Source organism: Equus asinus, chromosome 4 (assembly GCF_041296235.1).
Source record: "Equus asinus isolate D_3611 breed Donkey chromosome 4, EquAss-T2T_v2, whole genome shotgun sequence".
In the NCBI taxonomy this organism is placed as follows: domain Eukaryota; kingdom Metazoa; phylum Chordata; class Mammalia; order Perissodactyla; family Equidae; genus Equus; species Equus asinus.
In genome coordinates, this window is record NC_091793.1 from 132,297,200 (window position 1) to 132,322,505 (window position 25,306).

The 25,306-nt window shown below is 35.5% G+C and overlaps 1 protein-coding gene across 2 annotated transcripts in view; it reads right to left on the reverse strand.

Annotated features, from left to right (window-relative positions):
• Positions 1-25,306, reverse strand: part of PGAP1 (post-GPI attachment to proteins inositol deacylase 1) — a 65,306-nt gene that overhangs the window by 35,352 nt on the left and 4,648 nt on the right. For both annotated transcript variants that reach the window (XM_044768525.2, XM_044768526.2), the window contains exons 2-8: positions 23,652-23,805; positions 20,120-20,295; positions 10,586-10,757; positions 7,115-7,272; positions 3,911-3,963; positions 2,992-3,058; positions 704-809 (exon numbers count right to left, since the gene is read on the reverse strand). In XM_044768525.2, the coding sequence (XP_044624460.1) occupies positions 704-809; positions 2,992-3,058; positions 3,911-3,963; positions 7,115-7,272; positions 10,586-10,757; positions 20,120-20,295; positions 23,652-23,805 (886 nt within the window). The remainder of the gene's footprint in view (positions 1-703; positions 810-2,991; positions 3,059-3,910; positions 3,964-7,114; positions 7,273-10,585; positions 10,758-20,119; positions 20,296-23,651; positions 23,806-25,306) is intronic.

Here is a 25,306-nt window from a genome sequence, read left to right on the forward strand (position 1 = left end):
GGTTTTTTTAAAAAAAAATTAAACAATTTCTTTTATTGAATGTTGGTGAAATATTTCTCAATCATAACAGAATTTGAAAAAGAAGTGGTTTGTGGAACACTGACTATTTTAAAATAGAAAATCTAGTAAGATGCTCTCTGTATACTCATCAGCAACTAGCAATCACATCAAGTTAAGCATTTTAAATCTACTTGATTTAAAATGATGTCTTTAACTCTTAAGGAAGTATCAACAGATGGAAATTAATATTTTATTTTCCAGACAAGGCAAGTAATTAAGTAGAGTATGACAGGTTTTATATTTAAAAGCAAAATTTACCAATGAAAATAAGGTGTTAATCCAAAAGAAGGCTGAAGAGTGACTGATACTGAGAAACTAAGTAAAGAATAACAGAGTACATAAATAATAGAGTCATGTAAAATATGACTTGCAGGAGAATGAAGACATTTAACTCCAGCTTTAAAAATTTTCCATTTATGTTATTTTCAGGACAAAACTTTTATCAGCAACATCTTAAAAACTGCTTTTCTATTTTTTCCCTTCTTTAACCAAATCTCATAAGAAACCATTATAGAGAAATTAATATAATAGGATTATAGTACCTGAAGTACCACAGTTTCAGACTTCGTCTGCTAATAACAAATTTACCCAAAAATAATAATCAAAACTGCACTTAAAATTAAAACATATTATTATCACCAACCTGTTAAGTCAGAAATTATTGCTGGGTTTTCCTCAAAGTGTTTTGCTGGGTGTCTTATAAAGTGGTGATTCAATACTGACAATTTCTTCTTAGGATTTTGAGTTATCTAGAAAGAACAGTGATACATTCTGTATCCTTTTATATCCACTGTGATAGTTCAATGAAACTTTGTTTCAAGTAATAATGATAAGAGCCAAAAAGTTACTTACTCTGGGCCAGGCACTATTCTAAGTGCTTAAGATGTTATTAACTCATTTAATGATTATAAGAACTCTAGGGGATGATAACCTTTTTATCTGCATTTTAAATATGAAGAAACTAAAGCACAGAGAAATTAAGGAACTTGCCCAAGGCCACACTCCTGTTAAGAGTCTGAGCCAGGATTCAAACCCAGGCAGTCTGGCTCGAGTCCAGGCCTTCAATCACTACGCAATAGTGCCTCTCGAGTAACAGTTAAGAATAAAACACATAAAGACATACAGAACCAGAAGAGAACTTAAGAGAACCTCCAGTCTAGTGATTCCAACACACTAGTTTCCAAGCTCAGACCAGGGCCAATCCCACAACAAAGAATTCCTGGTCACTAGAGAAAACAAGAATTGCCAACTGTCCTTCCTTGGAAAATATTCTCCTTTACTCTGTCCTTTTTACTTTCCTTCCATCAATATCCTTTCTTTCATGAAATGAAAATGAAAGCAGACAATGGGATTTTTCTATTGTCTGTCCTAAAACATCCTAGCACAATAAATGTTGGCAACCTTGTATCAGTCCTTCCCTTTGAAAAAAAAATGTACTGGGGTATAAAATCCATTTAGAATTTTCACTATTCAATTCTCTAGTTTAAGCATTGAGGTCCTAACAGGCAAGTGATTTTCTCAACAACAAAGTGAGAGAATGACAAAGAAATGACAGTGAGGACCAGATCCACTAAATGTTTTCAATCCCTTTGGAAGTCACAATTAAAACAACATTGAAAAATGAAAAATGTTTGCATTCCATGACCAATTCACAGTGATAACTCTACGAAGCTGATTTACTTTAATAAATATACTAACTTAAATATGGTATCTTATGGCTTAAAATGTGGTAAAACACAGAACGATTTGGGTCTCTCTTTTGTTGCATTCTTCAGGAGAGAGCTATGTATCTATGATTCCCTCTACTAGTAGTTAAGCAGCTTTCTGGAGGGTTAAGGAAAAAAATACAGACACTATCCCACTCCCAAGAGAGAAGGCTACAGGAGCAAGATTCAAAGACACGATGATAAGGAGAGCATTGCCTAGAGATCTACTGAAGAAGAGGTCACACGTACTAGTCTTTCAAAGATCTGGAGCCTTCAGGGGACAGAATCCATAAATATCTGCGTTGCAATGCTTTGCATAATGAAAAGAATTGCCTAATACACGAGGAACTTCTCCACAAGGAAAGGCCAGAGCCATAGTTCACAGAACGTGTTTCTATGGAACAGTGATGCGCTGCAAGAGCTGAGGTGAAAGGCTGCTTAAGATGAGTAACAGCAAATATTCCCAATTGATAAAACAAAAATTTGTTAATGGATAGAATTCTCTGAATTATGCTGAAATCTTTGGTGCCCACTACTATTTATCTGCTAGCAGACAAGAAAGAGATAAAAGAGAAATATGATGTTCCTATAAAGGGCACTATGATTTGGGTTTCCTGCTAATTGAAGAACTTGAAAAATCACTAGTTTGGAGACTTTATACGTGAAATCTCATTACAGAAAAGGTTCAGCTTCTAGAAGTACACAATCTAAGTCTGGTAAGCTTGGGTTACTCAATGAATGTAGATATTTTGATCCTATCAGAAAGATAAAGATATTTTTTAAAAAATTTAAAAATAATAAGATAGATCATAAGTCTACAACGTATTAAAAAATGATAAAATAGCTTGTAATAAGTATTTCTATTAAGTTAAAAGAAGTTAGAAGGACATATATAAAATTTTAAATAATAAAGGGGAAGAGCAGGGGGAAGATTTAAGATATCCTTTCACTTTTTCATTTTCATTGCATTCTATCAATTACTAACAGTGGTCAAAGTATTAGCAGACAAAAATAAAGATATTTTGAGTCTAATTACATGCATTCTATCAATTACTAACAGTGGTCAAAGTATTAGCAGACAAAAATAAAGATATTTTGAGTCTAATTACAGTAATATAAGGTGTAGGCTTCTATTTTCACCAAAGTAAAAAAAAGTATTAAATCTATCACTGCCGTAACAAAAGCTTTTACTTTACTGAAATAATTTTTAGTTTAAAATACATACTTGTTTAGTATCAGCATCAATAAGATCAAAGAACGCTCGAATTGTAGTCAATTGCAACTGTTTACACCTAAAGATTAAAATTGTCACAAATGAAACTTTCTTTAAAAATACACTTTTGATACAAACACACACAATTCTATTATTTAACAGAATATCTGAGTTTCCTTTAATGCTGTAACCTCTAAAATTATTTCACAAATCATTATTAAGCATCTACCTTAAAGCTGACACCTATAAAATAAAGCAAATTAAATCTTCCTGGATGTTTGACAGTAGAACTGTCAGGTTCCCTCTGTCTCCCCTTGATCTCCTTGTCTAACCACAGCTATTGACGAACTGTTGGCCCATCTTTATATGCCTGAACTGTTGTGGTTCTTGCAGGCACCACTTATTGCACAGCCAGAAGAAGGTGAAAACAGCATCTTTAAGCCAAAACAGAGAGAGAAAATAATAGGGCCTATGTATTTCTTGACCCATATTTAAGCTATTTCTTTCTTTATTTATATTAAGGGTAAATCTAATTCCTAGTTAGTTTTCCATGTGCTGCTGCCTAGAATAGTCAACGGTGCATTAATCAAGTCCCTGAGTTTGGTGATTGGCCAAGGGCTCAGAAAGTCCTACCACAAACGCAACTGATTCTGTCCAACTATGACAAACTCTAAAATTTTTATATTTAACACTAGCTTCATTTGAGACTAATGCTACTGGTTCTTTGGGAGATGATTTTATGAGTTGTTAAAGGAACCTTCATCAAACCGAGACAAGAACCAAGGTTAAAGTTCTAAGCACCTAAGTTAATCTTTCTCACAAATCCTTATTTATTTACAGAAAAAGCTCTAAGAAAGCTAACAAACCAATCAATGCACTGATAAGAAAAGAGGACCACTACAAATCACCAAAATAAGCTATATTAACTCACCACACGATGGAGAGGTGGTCAGTTGAGACCCAGGTCTTAGGCACTGCTGAACTCTAAAGGAAAGGAAAAAAGCCAAAAGTCAAAGCACATTTGTTATTCTCTGAAAGGTTTGAAATTCTTACAAGCTAATATTTAGACACATGTAACATTAGTTTTACTATTTTATAATGCATAGACATTTCTAAATGTTGCATTCTTACAAAAAGTGGTCCAAAAATATTAAGGTATTTCCTGCAAAAAATAACATAATTCTCTGTCATTACTGCTCAGTCAAGCTTAAATCACCCTTTAAAACTTATTAAAGCTATCCATAGATTCTTCACTGAAGTTTAATGTCTAACTCTTTACTACTGTAATAAGGAACTAAGTATAAGATTCTTGAATAAATCATAGTTTATGTGTAAGTTACAATAGATATTTTAGTAATTTCAGTTCTGACCAGACTACTATTTGATAAATTCTAAGATGTTACTTCTTAATCAGGATGTGCCCATGAAATTCCCAGGCCAGGAAGTTTTCAAAATAAATATGTGTGGAGACAATTTTAAACCTACCAAATCAGACTCTTACAAGTGAGGTCCAAACTTATTTTGAAAAAAAATCCCTAGACGATTAGGACATATATTATTGGTTAGAGACATAAGGACAACGGATACTAAAAAACATAACTATTTGCAAAGGCTTCCTAAGAATGGCACAGCACCCTTCAAGAACTAGATTCCTTTTCATACCAGGTTAACGACCTCCCTGTGAATATCATCTTACATACAACAGGGGAATGTTAAATAAATCTGATATTATTTTCACAATCTCTCTCTCTGCATCATCGAAGACACAATGAGCTGCCCTCACCATAAACTGTCAAAACAAAACGAAAATAGGAAACTAACAACATAGATGCAAGAAAATTTACAGAACCTAAAATGTCTCTTTAATAAATGAGCTAAAAAAAGAAAAAAAGTAGGGATTTATAACTTCTAAGGAGTCATTGTCACCCTTGTACTCTGCAAATAACAATGTCTACTTGGGTTCCAGGCTTTAAAGCAAGAGGGATCTTACGTGTTGAACTTTTAAACGTTAGAGCTCATGTTTAGCAATTACTGCTGACACTCTACTAAAAAATTGAGACAACCAGAGTTCACTGTGGTTCTAAGATTATATTAGCTGCTCAGTAGAGTAAGAACTCAGAGGAGACAGCATTTACCATTACCAAGGACACAAAACTGGTTTACTTGCATTCACTGTAATGAATGCATCTGTGCTAGAGTTGAAAAAGGGAAAGGCATCACAAATAATAAAGTTAGTTGCTCATGATCTCTGTGGTGAAAACTGCTGAATGTCCACCAAAATCCATTCTTCCTTTCTTAAACTCTTGGCTAGACTACATCTCTTAGCCTCTCTTACTCTAGGGTGTGACTAAGTTTTCTCTAACAGTATGACAGCAGGAGTGATGTGTGCCATTTCCAGGCCTGACTGCTCTCCTCCATGCTCTTTCCCCGTTCTCATGGTAGAAATAGTGATGATGAGAGGAGCCTTGGAAGTAAAGCATTCAAGAAGGGGGTGCCTACTGACAGCCTGGGTCCCTTAATGGGACTCCTTCAAAAACCACCCATCAACTTAATTACACACCTAGGGCAGTTATATGAGTAAAACATAAACTTCTATTGTGTTTGAGTGCCGTTGCCTTCATTAGAGTATATTACAGCAGTTCAGCTTACCCTAATACAACTGTGGTCTCTAACTTAAATAATTTTTCTAGTCCCAAAAGGCGTAAATGTCATTTTGCTTTTCTTGAGATAATCATTAAAAACTGTTACTTCTAATTATTTTTTAAAGTGAATAAAACTCAGATTATACAATATCCAGCTTTGAGAAAATTCCCTAAGAAGTAAAATATTTTCATCGAAAATACAAGCTGCCTTGAAAGTAACACATTATCAAATGGATTAGAAAAGAGGGACACATACATATATATATATATATATATATATACATACACACACACACACACACACACACACACACGATTAAAAAGACTAGTTTCTTGAAAGATAAACTGCATGATGTGGTATCAATACAGCATCATGCTCCAGACCAAGTCTAGGAAATGATCACATCCAATTTTACATGACTAAAATATCTGTGTTTACTAAAGAGTGGACATTTAGTGTTTTGAGGACTTGCAGCAAATATCTGCCAACAATATTTAAAATCAAATAACAAGATTCATATCAATAATGAGGTTTAAGAGATTTACCAGTCTAGTTCCAAAGCTATTATGGCCACACCATAACTCCTCCAGTTTTAAGAAAATGGTGGGTAACAGCAGAATAGCTTAATAATTTTTGTTCTATGTGTAGTAAGCATTCAGTAAATACCTGTTTAATGAATGCACAGCAATCTAAGATGGGGCAATAGTAGATGAGCTGAGCAAAGGAGTATCTATGAAGAGAACAACTATGAAACAAAACACTATCTCCTAAAAAGCAAAAAGAACTCTATGGATTTTCTCTTAAGAAATTAAATTAAGCTATATTTGGAGATGATGTGTACACTGAGTTAAAATGTTAAGATCTTAACTGAAGACTTCAAGGTTAAATATCTAAGAAATAATAAGTCCTAATGGAAACTTGAACTCACTTTACAGAGGCTATGTATCCCAGTTAAAGACTAAATACTTGATGTCCTAGCAGGGAAGAATAATTAAAAAATTAATTAATCGAGGTTCTGTTTATATTTTCAAAGCTAATTTTTAAATTTTAAAATTGGTAAAACCTGACTCAAGTTCAGCAATCAGGAGTATGTGGTACGTTTGATATTCCACTACTACTGTATATAGCATACCACTCAGATATAACAAGAGGCCCTTGGACTTCGGCCCACACTTTCTTTTACTTACAACTCTAATCAACGGATAGGCAACTACTTTGAACAAGAAATAATTATTCTTCATAAATAAGACCATTTTCACAAAGCTTCTAAGATCCTTTTCACTTTCTGTGGACATAAGCATCCATGCCTCTGCCTTCCCAACATAGTCCCATTCCTTTCTTCATATTCTCTCTCACACACACACGCATGCACACAGAGCAGTACTACATCAACGCAGCAGTCATTTCCAAGCAGCTACTACTTATTATTTCTCCTTTCATGCTTCACTGTGTCCATCATATTACGATTTGAGTAGAATCTAAAAAAGATTACCACAACAGATAAGGCACTGGTATGATGGCTTAATTTTGGCAGAAAAGTCAGTCCTGAACGAACTTGGTAATCCCGGAATCCTCCAGCTACAGAAAGCGTGGTCAAATTTATGTGTCTAGCATTTAGAATCCAATAATTGTTTACAGTCATATAAAAATCTGGTAGGAAATAAAAAAGACACACATTAAAAATTAGAGTCATTCTCTGCAACAATAAGCTATCTACAGTACTAGTATTGAACTGAATTTCTGTGTAAGCCATCTGAATCACCTATAAACAATGTTATTCATACTTCTCCATTTTGAGTAAAACAATTTCTGTAGATATATTCTGCCTTCCCTATTAAATCAGAGCACAAATACTATGAGTTACAAAGGTATCAATAAAGAAAAAAGATATCCAAATTTTATTAGCTTTGATAAGCCCACATGTGAGTCCTACATTCCACGAGGATGCTGCTTATTCATGAGCTACAGTATATACAACATAGCAAGAAGAAAAAAACACTAAAATTCTTTCACAGATAAGAGTTTATTATATTAAAGAGCTGCAGATCTTCCTAATCATACCAGTGTCCCTGCTTATAAGGGCTTAGCAGCTCTCCACTTCAGCTAACCATGACCAAAGTACTTTTTAAGTTCTGAAAATACAATCTATCAAGACACTGACATTTACATTAGTCTTGACATATGCTGCTACAGAAAATCTGAGGGTTAAAGAGGTTCTACCCATTTATTGTAACAAGTAGTTCAAAGGGAAGAATCTGCAGACAATTTTTCTACTTTACCTATGGAAGGTGAGAAAATTTTAGTGTCAAAGATTTGAGGCCAGGGCAGGAGAGTTCTCATTTCCTCTTCTGATTTTCAAAACTTAATGCATTTTGACCCTGGCATTTGAACCCACTGAGGGCTTCAAACATTTTGGGGTAGCAAACTCCTCCCATTAAAAATCTCAGCAATATTTACTTAGATTGCGAACAAGCAGCCCCATTCCTAAGATGTGCAGGGCCTAGAACAAGAGTACCAACGGGGTACATACGGCCATATGTCTAAATATTTAAAAGTCAAAATTCCAGTTAACAAAATGTTAAATCAAATATATTTTCCCTGCCTACCTTGACAAATATATCATTGAAATAACCTGGAAAACCAGGTTCAAATTGAGAATTCTAGGACACCTCGGAGTTGCTCGCTGGATCATGGCAGCATAGAGAGAGGAGACCTCTGGCCCATCACTGTGCTACCCTCCTCTCTTCCCTCCTCAATTCCATCCTGCATCACAGAGACCTTGTGTGCACATCCAAGCTCTGTCTGTTCCTCATGCAAAACTCAAGCTTAGGGTTGTACACACCTGCCTCCAGGAGAGATTCAGGTAAGAGGCCCATATAGGCCCTAGAAGTGGGCATGGGCATATGGGCAAGAAAAGTCTGGAGGCCTGGTTACCTGAGCCATGGTCTAGGAGTAAAGGCACAGCCTCCAGTGGGGGGCTGCTCGGCCGGTACACTCCTGCCCTGTGGGGATGGCAGCACCAGAGCAGGGCCCTCCAAAGTGCAGAGCCCAGTGTAGGGTTTCATTTCCCCTATTGAAGGGCAGCATTTCCACCAAGTATGAATAGGGAATCTACTTCCAGAGGTAATATGAGTGTCTGTCTCCTAAAAACCTAAAATCCACCAACCCATGAGCTTTTGTTTTTTCATTCTAATTCTGGTTTAATGCAATAAAAAATAAATACAGAATAAATGGGAAAGAGGCTTAATTAGGGGAAAGCACACTGATCCTAAAAATCACTTTCAGTCTGAGATTTTTGGAGACAGATCATCACTATCTTTCAAAACAATAAAACCCAACTTTCTTGAAAATTCTTCCCTCAAAGAATTTTTTTTGCTGAGGAAGATTCACCCTGAGTTAACATTGTGCCAATCTTTCTCTATATTTTAGTATGTGGGCTGCCAACACAGCACAGTCACTAAAAGAGCAGTATAGGTCTGCGTCTGGGAACCAAACCCAGGCTGCTGAAGTGGAGTGCACCAAACTTAATGACTAGGCCACTGGGGCTGGCCCCCTCAATGAATTTTTAAAAATGTATTTTGCGTAATACTAATTTAATCCACATGGCTCATCTACATACACCATATAAAACACAGTAAGAGAAAGAGTTCTCATGTGGTAACAAGTATTATGACTTGTCTATGCCTTTAATTTTTTTCCTAAACCTAATAATTATTAGAATTAGTAAAACAGATTTAAACAACTTCAATAAGAAAACTAAAATTTTTTATTAAAAGATTTCTACAGGCAAAGTTTTAAATGTAATAAGGAAAAAAATCAAACTTCACAGTAAGTACTGATGTACCAGATATTCCAGCAAGTAAGTTACTCCTTGGCAACGTTATGTTAAGAACAGCGCTTTGGAAAACCACTTTGGTTTGGAGTCACTAAGATATATTTTAGATAACTATAAATAAAATTTTCATCACAATTAAGATAATGCAAATTCTGATAGGGTAGGAAGTTGTGCAAATTTACTGAAAAGAATGATCTCTTTCTAAAGATTTTCTTCTACTCATAAAATATTCCAATAAGCAGTAAAGATAATACTTGACATTCTTTAACAAAAAGTTGACATGGCAGGCATTTAATTCTTATTCTGTGACATTATCACTATTTGATTAGATGACAGCAATCATAAACTCCCACAGTTTATTCAAAATTCCCTACAACATCATAGAATTAATCCTAACTTGATTTCGTCTGTTATAGTAACGTGCCTCAATTAACAGGCAGTAGAGCACGCAAAGGTTAAGGGCACAGGCTCAGGAACAAGTTTGCCAGAGTCAAATACCGGCTCCACTATTCTCCTGCCATGTGACTTTGGGCGAGAACTTTATCTTGGCCTCTTTTGTCTATCCATAAACATGGGGATAACAATGGTACCTACCTCAAAGGACTGCTGTAAAGATTAGGTGACATAATAACACATCATGTAAACACCTTAACGCAACACCAAAAGACAGTAAGAGCTTAATAAATATTAGCAATTCTACCTCACTATAAAAAGTGTTAGCAGACCTATTTATTTAAAACAAGACATTTCTACTGTTTTACTTAAGTATAACCTTACTTTGAGGGGTACTGGGAGAGTTAACAAAACATAGGAGGTATAAACACACTTTAAGAGACCAGGAGTTATCCTCAAGAATAACTAAATTGAAGTCAAAGTGCCTAGGGATTATAAGACACATGCAATCCATGTTAAGATGCTATGGACAAAGAAAACTAACAGCGGTGTCAATTATGAGCCTAAGTTGAAAGTTACAAAGAGAGATGCTCAGAATTGGAGTGGCAGATTTGAAACTGAGCACTTCACACATGGATAAATCTGGAGCACACTCTAAAGAGGGCAGCTGCAAGGATCTGTTTAATCCTGAACAGCAATGGGGAGGTCAGTTGGTGTTTATGTAACAGTACTCACCCGTAATAAAACGATCTAATGGCATCACAGGAGCAACATGAGGTGTGGCTTGTGTAATAAGGAGATTTATCAGATCTTGTTTAAAATTTTTTAGTGTAAGCAATGCTCTTGCAACAAGGCCGCCCATAGAATGACCAATTATTGCCACACTTTTTGGAGCAAATTCTTGACCCTATTAAAAAAAATTTCACCAAGGCATAATTAAGGTTTAGTATCACAATAAAAATATTAAATACTTCTCTCTGAGTAATTTTATAGAAAAAAGAAAATTAAACTATTCATACAACCTCTCATCACAAGATAGAGAAATACATTTTCATATACTCGTGATTAGTGTATACATACTATTTTGTGTTCTGCCAAACATTTTTAACAGCTATGCTTTGGTTTTCTAAACCAAAATCAAAACACCTTGTCTAGCTAATCATGTTTTATCATTTGTTACATTGCATGTAAGAGATGTAATTATATTTGGTATATATCAGAATATGAGATTTTATAGAATACAAGAAGTCATTTATTTAAAATTGGAAACATTACAAAAAAGCCGGAACAATTATTGCCATAGCAATATACTACCTCATCAAATTGATACTTATTATCTCATCAAATTCCTCTCTATTGTGCACCTGGGTTGAAAAAAAAACCCCCAGCATTTCATAACATTATTCACTGACAATTATGTATTTTATTGTTTCACCAAATATTCCTTTCTGAAATATCTTTTCTGTCTCCATGCAGTATCCTCAATTCCACCACCAAACTTGCTCATCACCCTCCACAGTGATCCTTCATGTCAGTCTTTTCTCCTGTTACTATGAATAAATTGGACCTTGTGAAGAAAAAGAGTTAACATAGCAGGCCTGAGACCGCTATCTTTAGAACAGACTGCATAGGAGGCTGGTTCTGGGACCTTAGATTTCAGGGGTTCTCATCATTACCTGAACGATAAGAACAGCCCACAGTGCTGAAACTGTTTTGCAAACAATATGGTCTATGCTGAACCCTGCTGTCCTTCTGGTTGGGCTTTTGGTATGTGCTAGACAGAGGGTGTCTACATGATCAGTCCCCAGTAAAACTCTTGGGCACTGAGTCTCTAAGGAGCTTCTCTTGTAGACAATACTTCACACATGTCACAATTCACTGCTGTAGGAATTAAATGCATCCAGTGTAACTCCCCTGTGGGAGGACTTCTGGAAGCTTGCATCTGGTTTTCCTCTGGACTTCATCCCATACACCTTTTCTCTTTGATTTTGCTTTGTACCCTTTCACTGTAATAAATCATAAGTATAACTATATGCTGAGTCCTGAGTCCTTCTGGAGAATGAAGCCTGGGGATGGTCTTGGTGATCCCCAACACACATCAGATGTTAGCAAAAGACAAACTCTACAAATGTGCTCTGAAACCTATTCCTTTTGGCCTTCTCAAGTACCTCACTCCAGCAATTCTGACTTTCTTCTTGCATAGTTTCTCCCACTCTACCAGACCATTCTCACTAGTATATAAATATACTGTTATTCTCCCTTAAAAAATAAAAGTAACTCTTATTACTCCCACTTTCCCCTTAGTGACCACATCTTTCTCTGTATCTCTTTATAGCAAATCTCTTCAAAAACAGTTGTCTATACAGTACTTGCTGCCTCCACTTTCTCAACTTCCATACGCTCTTAAACCCACTCCAATCAAGCTTTTGCCCCAACAACTGCTCTTATCAAGTCATCAAGGAATCTAATGTCAATTCTCCACCCTCATCTTACTTGACTATCAACAGCACTTGATATAGTTGATCACTTTTTCCTCTTTGAAATGCTTTACTTGGTTCCCTTGACAACATACTCTCCTGATCCTCCTCTTACCTCAGTAGCTGCTCCTTTTTAGTCTCTTGCTGGTTCCTTCCCATCTCCCCTCATCTCTTAATACTGGAGTGACTCAGGCCTCAGATCTCTTCTTGACCCTATTAGTGATGTCATCCAATCTCATGGCTTTAAATACATCTATATATTGTCAACTCTCAAGTTATTATCTCCAGACTGGACCTCTTCTCTTGAACTCTAAACTCCAGTTGCATACTAGCTACACCTGAGATGTCTAATGTGTATCTCAAATCAAACCTGTGTAAAACTAAACTCTTAATTTCCTCCAAATCTGTTTATCTGACATTTTTTTGCACCTCAGTTAATGGCATTTCAATCCTTCTAACTATTCAGCGAAAAAGTTGAGTGTCATCCTTAACTCTTCTTTCTCTCTCATGTTGCCCCTCATATCTGATCCCCCAGCAAATTTTGTTGCCTCAACCTTTAAAATGAACACCAATCTGACCATTTCTTATCACCTCCACTGCTACCAACTTGATTCAAGCAACCATTATTTGTTGCCTGAAGTCCTGCAATAGCCTCCTAACTGGTCTCTCCGCTTCCATGCTTATGTCCCTTCAGTTTATCCTCAAAGCATCCAGAATAATACTGTTAAATCAGAACACGTCACTCTGCTCAAAAACCTCTGCAGTGGCTTTCAATATTTTTTCAAATAAAAGGCAAAATTCTTAAAATTGCCTACAAGGCTCTATAATCTGCCTTTCCCCCAACCTCTCCTTCTACTAACTCATTCTGTCTGCTCCAGCCATACCAGTCTCCCTGTTTTTTCTCAAATCCAGTGTGCGTGCGCTTGCTTCATATATGAGTTTACTCCGCCTAGAGTACTCTTCCTAGATATCCAAATGGGCTACTCCTCATGTCCTTAATTTGTATTAAACTGTCTGCTTCTCAACAGAAGTCTTCGCTGAGCACCTTTATTTATAATTGTAGTCCTCTACCCTTGACTCCTTATCTCCCTTTCCTGTTTTATTTTTTTTCCTGGCATTTATCACCATATAAGATAGTATGTATTTTTCTTATTTATGATGTTTACTCTCTGCCTCTCCCCACTAGAACAGAAGGTCCAGGAAGGCTTAGACTTATGTTTTATTCATTGCCGAATTTGCATGCAGACTCCTGATGAATGAACGAGGTTTTCTCCATCTAAAAATGTCCTCTCACTTCCCCACATCCAAATTCTATCCATTCCACAAGATTCAGCTGTCTCTCTCTACCTCCTACTGTACTTGCTTATAACAGGAATCTTACTTTCTAAAAGTTTCAACTTAAAAGAAAGTTTATTAGTTCTATTGTAAATTTAATATTTCATCATTAGAGAAAATCTGAAAACAAAAAACAGAGAAGGAAAAAAAAAAAACTACCTAAGGTATAATATTCAAGACATGATTGTTTATTGTGAATGACATTTATGGAAATCAATCTCACTTTGCAATCACATCTTATTTATCTCATCCAATAAATATCAGATGCATAAACGGTCCTGTACCTAATATGGCTTGTTTCCTCTCATAATAATCAGGGTAGATTTAAGCTCAGTAACGACTTGCTGTCGAATGAATTTTAAAATCCTGGCTTATGCAAAGAATCATGATGTCTAAATTTCACTTTCAAGACGCACAGGAATACCACACCGCCTGGATGAACACAGCTTCGCCGTTAAGTCTTGAATTTGGGCACTGCAGGTCTTCCAACCTTGTTCTTCTTTTTCAAGACTGTTTGGCTTTTTTAGGTTCTCTGCATTTCCATATAAGCTTGTCAAATTTTACAAAAACACCTGCTGGTATTTTGACTTGTATTGCATTAAATCTATTGGTCATTTTGGGGAGCATCAACATCTTAATTTTGAGTCTTCAAATCCATGAAGTTGGTCTGTCCATTTATTTTGGATTTAACTTCTCTCAGCAAGGTTTGCAGTTTTCAGTGTACAGATCTCAGACACTTTCATTAAATTTACCCATAAGAATTGCATTTTTTATACCATTGTAAATGCATTTTAAAATTTCACTTTCAATTTATTCATTGATCTTTTAATAATGATCATTTATCCTGTGACCTTGCTAAATTCACTTATGAATTCTAATAATTTTCTGTAAATTCCTCAAAATGTTTCTGTGTATTTGTCATCTGTGAATCCAGACACAACTTTAATTCTTCTTTTTTAATCTTTATTATTTATTTTTCTGGCCTTATTGCACTAGCGAGGATCTCTGTACAATGTTGAACAGGGGTGGTGGGAGCAAGCAGAAGCTGAAAAATGGAGGAAAAGAACGACCTAGTACATAACATTAAAGACATTTGATTGTTTATTGTGAATAACATTTATGGAAATCTCATTTTGTGATCACACCTTATTTATCTTATCCAGTAGATATCTTATCAGATACCTAAATGGTCCTTCACCTAATATGGCTTGTTTCCTCCCATAATACCTTGCATAATACTCCTCACTCCTCATATTGAGCAAGTTTGCTTCTATTCCTACTGTGCTGAGTTCTGTCTTGTTTTTTCTTAAATCACAAATGGGGGCTGAATGTAGTCAAATAAGTTTTCCTCATCTTCTGAGATGATCCTATGACAAGTTATACTGATTGATACTTGAATATTAAATCAACTCTGCATTCTTGGGATAAATCCTATTTCATCATGATGTATTATACTTTAAAATATTGCTGGATTGGATAGCCTAATTTTTTGTTGAGGATTTTTTTTTTTTGAGGAAGATTAGCCCTGAGCTAACTACTGCCAATCCTCCTCCTTTTGCTGAGGAAGCCTGGCCCTGAGCTAACGTCCATGCCCATCTTCCTCTACTTTATATGTGGGACGCCTACCACAGCATGGCTTTTGCCAAGCAGTGCCACGTCTGCACCTGGGATCCGAACCGGTGAACCCCAGGCTGCCAAGAAGTGGAACGTGCAAATTTAACCGCTGCACCACTGGGCCGGCCCCTGTTGAGGATTTTGTATCTATGCTCATGAGGGATACTAGGTCTCTATTTTCTTGTCAAACAGTGTCATTATCTGATTTTGATAATCAGAGTTTGCTGGTTTCTTAAAATGAACTGTTAAGTGTTGTCTCTTCCTCTATTTTCTGAAAGAGTTTGTATAAGATGGGTATTATTTCTTCCTTAAATATTTGATAGAATTCACACTGAAGGCATTTAGCTCTAGATTTTTCTTGGCAGTAAGATTTTTTTTTTTTAAGATTTTATTTTTTCCTTTTTCTCCCCAAAGCCCCCGGGTATATAGTTGTATATTCTTCGTTGTGGGTCCTTCTAGTTGTGGCATGTGGGACGCTGCCTCAGCGTGGTTTGATGAGCAGTGCCATGTCCGCGCCCAGGATTCGAACCAACGAAACACTGGGCCGCCTGCAGTGGAGCGCGCGAACTCAACCGCTTGGCCACGGGGCCAGCCCCAATGGCAGTAACATTTTTAATTACAAATTCAAAAATTTTAAATAGATACAGGGCTAGTCAGAGATTTTGTTTCTTCTTTTCTAATTTATGTTTCAAGGGATTTGTGCATTTCATCTGAGAGCTGTCAAATTTTTTGGCGTAAAGTTGTTCATAATATTCCTTTAATAGCTTCTTAGTATGCGTAGGCTCTGTACTGATGTCCCCTCTTTCATTCCTGATTTTGTTAATTTGTGTCCCCTTCCTTTTCTTTACCAGTCTAGCTATGGATTTATCAACTTTATAGATCTTTTCAAAGAATCAGCCATTGGTATCAATTTTTTTCTCTACTGTTTGCCTATTTTCCATTTCACTGATTTCCATTCTCATCTTTATTGCCTCCTTACTTCTATTTACTTTACTTTGTTCTTCTTTCCCTAGCTTCTTAAGTTGGAAGGTTAGATCATTGTTTTTTAAACCTTGTTCTTTTCAAATATAAGCATTTAAGACTATAATATTTCTTCTAACCACTACTTTAACCTTGCAAATTCTGATGATGTGTTTTTATTTTAATTCAGTTCAAAACATTTTCAAATTTCATCTGTGATTTTCTTTTTGATCTCTGGGTTACCCAGAAGCAACTTCCAGTATTTGAGGATTTTCTAGATATCTTTTTGTTGTTGACTTCTAATTCAATTCTGCTGTTTAGAAAATATATCCTTTATGATTTCAATCCTTTGAAATTTACTGAGACTTGTTTTATGGCTCAGCATATGGTATATCTTAGTAAATGTTCCATGTGCATTTAAAGAGAACGTAGTTTCTACAGTTGTTGGGTGTAGTGCTCCACAAATGTCAGTAGGTTAAGCTGGTATTAACCAGTGTTCAAATCTTCTATACCTTACTGATTTTCTTTCTATTTATTTTATCAATTACTGAGAAAGGATTGTTGAACTCTACAACTCTAACTGTGGATTTATCTATTTCTTCCTTTAGTTCTGTTAGTTTCCACTTCATGAGTCAGGAAACTCTGTTATTAGGTGCTTACTTACTTCGGAATGTTTTGCCTCCTTTGTGAGCTGGCTCCTTTATCATTACGAAATGTCTTCTAGATCCCCGTAACATCCTTTGTCCCAGAATCTATTTAACTAATATTAAGATAGCCATGCCAACTTTCATATGATCTGTTTGTATGTATATTTTTTTCATTTTTTTACTTTTAATCTATCAGGATCTTTATATTTAAAGTGGCTTTTACTTTCTAGTAGAGAGATTATCATATAGTTGGGTGGGTCTTGTTTTTTCAATCCAGTTTGACAAGCTTACCTTTTAACTGGTGTTTAATCCATCTACAATTAAAGTAATTATTGGTATTGTTGGGTTTAGTTCTATCATCTTGCCATTTGTTTCCTATTTGTTCGATCTGTTTTTTCGTTCTTTCCTCCTTTCAGATTGAGTATTTCTCCTTCATTTGCTCTTTAGCTATATCTCCTATTTTGTTGCTGTTACTCTAAAAATTACAACATGCAACCTTAACTTAGTCTACCATGACTTAATATTACACCACTTCTTACCATAGTGGAATAATCCTACTTTCTCCTCTTTCCACTCTTTTCACCACTATCACGTACTTTCCTTATAAATAAGTTATAACCCTCATAATGCTTTTTTTGCTCTAAACAATTTTTTTAACCTTTTATTTTGAACCAATTAGAGAAAAGTTGTAGAAATAGCATAGAGAGTTCCCATACAGCTCTTACCCAACTTCCCTCGATGCTAACATTTTACATAACCATACTACAAACATCAAAAGAAAATATTAACATTAGTGTGATAGTATTAACTAAACTGCAGACCTTATTTAAATTTCACCAGTTTCCCCACCAACGTACTTTTTCTATTTCAGGATTCCATCCTGCATCCCACCTTGCATTTATTGTTATTTCTCCTTAGTCTTCTCTAATATGTGACAATTCTTCAGTCTTTCCTTGTTTTTTATGATCTTGATACTTTTGAAGAGTACTGGTTAGTTATGTTTATAGTATGTCTCTCAATTTGGGTTTGTCTGAAGTTTTCTCATGATTAGAATGAGGTTATGCATTTCTGACAATAACGTTACAAAAATTATGTTGCATCCTTCTCCGTGCATGTCAAGGGGGTTAATGATGTCAAATTCTCTTATTACTGGTGATGTGAACCTTGGTTAACATGATGTCTGCCAGGTTTCTCCACTATAAAGTTACTCTTTCCCTTGGTAGTCAATAATAATTTTAGAAAAGATACTTTGAGACCATATGAATATCCTTTTTCTCAATTTTTCACCCACTAATTTTAGCATCCATGTATAGATCGTGTCTGCAGCAATTACTGTGCTGTTCACCTACCAGCAATTTTTTTATTTCCCTCTTTCCTTCTACTAAAGACAAAACTGCCAGTGTTTGTTACTCTGACAACGTCTTTATCTTGCTCTCACTTTAGAAGGATAATTTTGCTGGATATGCAATTTTAGGTTGAGAGTCCCCCTCATCTCCACCCCCAATACCTTTAAGATGTTCTGTTGTTTTTGGCTTTCATTATTTCTAATGGGAACCAGTGGTAATTTTTATTGTTTTCTCTATAAGTAAAGGGTCTTTTTTCTTCTGGCTGCTTTTAAGATTTCTCTTTATTTTGGTTTTCAACAATTTGACTATGATATACATAAGTGTGATTTTGTGTTTATCCTGCTTGACATTCATTGACTTTCTTGGATCTGTGGGTTGAAAATTTTTAATCAAAATTGGAAAATTTGGGGCCATTAGGTCTTTAAATATTTTTTCCTCTCCTATTTCTCTCTCTTCTTCTGAGGTTCCAATTACATATATGTTAGACTGCTTAGTACTGTCCCACAAGTTCCTGAGGCTCTATCCTTTTCATCCTTTTATCTTCTGTGCTTCATTTTGGGTAGTTTTTATTGTCCTAACTTCAAATTCAATAATCTCTTCTTCTGTCATGTTCAATCTGCTTAAAGCCTATCTGCTGAATTTCTCATTTCTGATATGTACTGTTTCAGTTCTAGATTTTCCTTTGCATTTTTTTAAAAATAGTTTTCATGTCTCTGAGATTCTCCATCTGTTCTCTTGTTATGTGCATTTTTTTCTTTAAATTCCCAATTTTGGTATTTTTGAGGCTTATTCTTAAGCATGGTTAAGGTGGATCCTAGAGAAGCTCTTACTTTAGGGCTTGTAGTAGTCCTACTTCTCTATCATGTCCTTTCTGGGGTCTCAAATGAATGCCCGATGTGTTAGGTCTTTCTGCTCTAGCTGGTCCGAACTCCTGTTTCCCAGCACTATGTGGCCTCTGAAATCCCAATCCAGCTCACAATTCCCCAGTAGGTGTTGTTTTCCAGGACACGCACAGTGGCATGCCAAGGGAAGAAGTAGCTCACCCCAGTAGATAGTAGTATTTTATTACTGACACTGTTCAGGATTGCTGGCACAGAATGATTTAGCCTGTTTTACTGCTCTTTTAAACTTCCCCTAGTCCTTGCACCTGAGGTGGACACATCCCACCCACTTCCTCCTTGTTATGCCATTGCCTTTAGTTGGTGACCTGTGCATATGCAGCATAGGAAAGACCAAAAAGTGCAAATTTCTAGAGCTTCTATCTCTGCCTAGCTGTCTTCTTTCTCATACCGTGCCCCAGAAATTTAGCCACTTCAGTAGCCCAAATTCTAATCTCCACCTTCCTCAGCTCAGTGATATCAATATGCTCTACATGATCTCCACCTGCTTGCCCCATGGCCTGGAAAATGCTTCTAGGCAGAAAGCCATGGTGATCATGGAGCTTACCTCACATGTTTTCTTTCTTTCAGGAGTCATGGTCCTTTACTGCTTGGTTGTCCAATACCTGAAAACATGCTTCAGCTATCTTGACTAGTTTTATAGTTGTTTACAAATGCAGATGGTCTACTCTAGGACCATTTACTTAGTTATAACTAGAGGCAGAAATCCATACTAATGGTTTTTAGGAAACATACTGCACTCCTAATTTATATACAAAGTAAAAAATTTTTTTTCCTAAATTCACAAGAAAGTTTTCTTGTAAATTCAATTGAAATTTCAAAAGCCACCATTAAGTTCAAAACAACAGACTCCCACAAAAAAACACTTGGTGACATCTTCGCCTCAACTTCCATATAAACAAATAAATGATTTAAAATATGCTGAGTCCTTTATTAAAAAAAAGAGATGCTAACAGGTTGACCACTATTGATTTGCAAGCTTATCTGTTACCTTATAGAGTTTGAGAATTGTTTTAATGCACTCATGTACAAACTTGGTCTGCTTCTGAAGACTTCCCCCATACAGTGCCACCAATTCTTCATTGAAATTCACACTAAAGAAGTCGAAGTGGTACTTGAAGTCAATGTCTTCTGCTTTTCTAAGTGCAATAGAGCCAATAGAACGAACTGTAGAGGAAAAAGGCAAAGTGCACATTAAACAAATGTTTAGAAGTTTCAGGTATTCTTGCTTCAAAGTCTCTCAACAGATAACTTTATCCCACACCCTAAATAAACACAACCTATTTCAGGGTGAAATCCTTTAATAGTATCAATTTAGAAGAACAAACTGACCTAGGAGTTATATGTCCTGTGCCCTAAATATTGTTTTAAATTAAATACAAAGTCAAGAGGTCATTCTCTACCTGCTTCCCTTTTAGGGATAATACCAGTTAAAAGAGAGAGACGGATTCATTGAAGAATTAAAAGAATAAGAATTTTGTCACACTTGAGGATTTTAAGAATGAGAATATTCCTACAAGAAATGTCTGCTCATCAACATATTTTAGATACTCATGCTTGATCTGTCTCTTTTTCTGACACATGACATCCAACCCGTCAGTCAATCCTGTCACGCTCTACCTGCTCCAGGCTTCTCACCATGTGCACCACCACCTCCCTAATCCAAGCACCTTCATCTCCTGCCTGCACTAAGAGTCTCCTAACTGGCCTCCGTGCTTCCACTGGTTTAGGTTTTGCTTTATAAATTCTTTAACGAGCTTTATTGTGAATTGATTACACAAATTAGCACTAAAAATAGCGGTGTATGGCTTAGTCAACAAAATATCTCTGTTTGCCATTCAATTTTTTTAACCATATATAATTCACATACTATACAACTCACCCTGTAAAGTGTACAATTCAATGATTTTTAGGTTATTCGCAGAGTTGTACAATCATTTCTGCAATCTAACTTTAGACTTTTTTTTTTATCATCCGCAAAAGAAAACCCAGTATTCATGAGTAATCACTCCTCATTCCTCTTCTCCTCCTAAGCCCTGGAAAGCACTAATCTACTTTCTATCTCTATGGATTTACCTATTCTGGACATTTTTATAAATGGGATCATATAATACGTGGTCTTTTATGACTGGCTCCTTTCACATATGGATGTTTTCAAGGTTCATCCACTTTGTAGCATGTAATTCACTCCCTTTTATTACTGAATAATATTCCATTACATAGTTATATAATATTTTATTCATCTATTCATTAGTTGATGGACATTTGGGTTGTTTCTACCTTTTAGCTATTATGAATAGTGTTGCTATGAACATTTGCATACAAGTTTTTATGTAGATGGATGTATTCATTTTTCTTGGGTAGATACCTAGGAGTAGAATTCTTGGCTCATATAACTCTATGTTTAATATTCTGAGGAACTGTCAAACTGTTTTCAAAGAGGCTGTACCATTTTACATTCCCAACAGCAATGTATGAGCATTTCAATTTCTTCACATCCTCAACAACATGTGTTATTATCTGTCTTTTATACTGTAGTTACCTTACTGGGTATGAAATGAAATCTCATTGTGGTTTTGATTTCCATTTCCTTGATAACTAATGATGTTTATTATCTTTCCTATTTACCACTCTTGCCTCTTTTCAGCAAATTCTCTACACAGCAAAACCAGAGTGATCATTTTTTAAAAATAAATCACACCCACCAGATTGGTTAAAATTTAAAAATCTAACAGTTCCAATGTCAAGGATATGGAGCAAAGGGAAGTATAATGTACTGTTTCTGGGAGTATGTTACCACAACCAGTAAAAATGAAAGGATACACATTATCTGTGACATGGAATTATGCTTTTATGCTATACCTCTTGCAGAAACAATGGACTTATGTGCTCCAAGATGAGAAGAATACTCATTATTTGTAATTGCCAATAAATGTAAACACAAATGTCCAAAGACAAAATGTTTAAACTATGGTATAGTCATACAACAGAATAATATAGAGCGAGGAGAATGAATGAATCAAAGCTCCTACAACAACCTGGATGAATTTTAAAAACAACATTGAGTGGAAGAAGCCAAAGAATACAAACTCATGATTATATTTATATTACAAAGTTTAAGAACAGCCCCAAATAAGTAGATTGTATTAGAGATGCATACTTAGCTGCTAAAACTATAGAGAATAGTCAAGGAAATTCCTATCTTAAAGTCAGGATTGTGGTTACATCTAGAAAGAGGGAAGGTAGTTTTAACCAGGAAGAGTTACACAGGAAGTTTCCAGGGGACAATCTTTATTCCTGGACGTGGGTTTTAATTCCATGGGTATTCACTTTACAATAATTTTTAACCAAATATTCTATGTGTTTTGCTGTATGTGTGTTACATTTCAAGTATGATTAACAAAAACATCAGATTATATCATTTCCTACCAAAAATCCTCCAACAGTTTCCCAACACACTGAGACCACAATTTGAAGTGTTTCCCTTAGGTTATGTGAGACAGCCTGTGGCTACGTTTCCATCCTCATTTCTTTTCACTTTCTCTAGTCTCAGTGGCCTCGAATGCATCCAGCATCTTCCTGCCTCTGGGTCTTCCCCCAAATAGTCACATACCCCAGTCTCTTGTTACATTCAAGCCTCTGCCCAAATGTCATCTCCTCGTAGTGGCCTTTCATGGCCACTTCATCTAAACTAGCCACTTCCTGACCCTGTTGATTCTCTATCCCTTACTCTGGTTTATTTTCCTTTCTAGCTTTTAACATTAATGTCTTATTCATTTGATGGCTGTCTTCCCAACAAGAATGTAAGTTCGATGAGGAGAGAGACTTTATCTGTCTTGGTCTGTTTTAGATCCCTAACACCTAGAATACTGCCTGGCTCATGGTAGGTACCCCATAAATACCTGCTAGATAAATAAACATGTAAGCAGTTAAATTAAATGTTGAAATAATTCCTTTCTCATTATATAAAAATATATACCATTTAATAACCAGAAAAGCAGATTTCAGCTGAAGTTATTTCCAGATTACTTGGTTGTTATAACAGAAATAACTGCTCTTTCTCCAAGCCAACATTCATTTTGGAATCTGTACACCTAATTTCCCACCCTCACCTTTCTGTACTCCCCTCAGTACTTCTAGATCTCTCTAACTTAAAGAGCTCCAAAATAAAGAAGCCAATCTCCTCTCTTGTTCAATATAACATGAACCACTGATTTACTTCTCTAATCAATGCTTCAGGTTCTGTTCTCTGTAACCTCCATTTCCAACACACACCTCTTTCTCCTGCTGATTCCTGCATCCCTATATCTACTTATCCCACTCCACTCCATCTTATTCTTTTTCTCCTTCTTACTCTTTGCAAAGTGGTCTTCAACTATACTTTTTTATCTACTTTCTCTCAGACAAAATCTCACATATTTATGTCTCCCAGCATGCCTAGCACAGTACTTAACACAGAGTATGTCTCTGAAAAACTCTTCAACTGAATTTTGTAGCTTTCAAAATTCACTTCTGAGACTTACCTTGCTTATAACTTCCAGCGTTACCCGGAAGAAAGAGAACTGGAATACCTGTCAAAGGGAGACTTTTGTGTTCTTCAGCATAGGATCCTTCTCCGTAAAGATATAATTCATATGCAGGATAGCGTTTTGCCAGTTTCTTTGGAAGTTCTATTTTCTACAGCAAAAAAAAATGCAATTTCACTTTAATCAATTTTATTAACACAATTCAGCCTCATTGTACTCAATTCTGAATTCTACAAATTTAAAATAGTGCAATATAAAAATATTACTAATAAAACTGCACTTAATACACAAAACAAGTTCTACTTTTAGTTTATTCATATAGAGAATTAGTCTTGAATTATATGAGTTTTGAACCATGCAATCTTCAGGAAAGCATAAAATGGAACTACCTGAAAACTCTACTGAATATAAACTACTCAAAATAGCCACTGACAAAGGCAGAAAAACACTGGCATATGTCAGCAAGTTACATGTTACCACAACTGGAAGTGCATTTAATTTGGTATCAGTGTCAATTATACTTAGAAATGATAAAAGCCTTCCATTACCAAATCAATTGTTTTTTGCTATTTTAAACTGTTTTATAATGTCTCTCCTTTTACTGAGGCCCAATGATATATTCCAGCTGTTACATCATTCAAAGGAAAGTAAGTTTGTTTTATAATGCAGCTTTCTGACCTCTCGACCTAGTATGCTTTGACCTAAAATGTGCTTAACAAATTAATCTGAACCTTATAGCCATGTCTTGGTCAAGACACCATACACTCTTCTCATCATAAACATTCCAATGAATTAGCATCTGTTTCAGTTCTCATGGGCCAGATGCACGGTTTATCAGCAAGCCTTAAACTTCTCTGCAATTCATATTATTGCATACCAAACGAGCCAGTAGTTCACCTAAAATTTTTTTCAACAAAATATAAATTAGGTCTTAATGTCATCCCAAAAAGGTAGACATCTATAAAAGCAGTAGTTAAGTACCAGCTCTTCTTTTGATCCTTTTTTTTTTTCAGGATAGAAGCCATTAAAAAGGAAACCAGTTACATGAACAGTAGATTTTATTTAAGTAAACATCAATAGATTTAATGATCTAGCAGTGCTACCCATGTGCTTGATAAAAATTTTAATTACTGAATGAATTTTAAAAACTGAAGATGGTAATGACTACTGAAAAACCTCACTGTTCTAAAAAGCAGAATCTGATCACTGACGCACATTCCTGAACATTCCTTTGAGGACATTACCATAAACAATCTGTGCCAGTAACACTATGAAAACATCCTTAGAGACTGTGAGCATATTGTTTAAGATACTAGCAACTTCGTCTCCTCAAATGATTAATCAAAATACAGAAATACCGACCCCACGTTTTTTCTTTATGTGTGTACATGTACTTCAACTCAAATTAGTCCCAATATTGATTATGCAGAGTATACAATCAAAAATTAAAGTGATGCAATATTTTGTTTCTTTAGGTACAAATTAAGCAAAAAAAAAAGTGAGAGAACAAAGAAAAAGTTTCTTAACTCCTCCCAATTTAGTACACCATTTGATATAGCAGTATGTGCATATTAAATCATTATTCCTTTTAGGGCAGTAGCTAAACAAAGTTTTGAGCTAGTTGGAAAGTAAGAAGAGGAAATTATCAAATA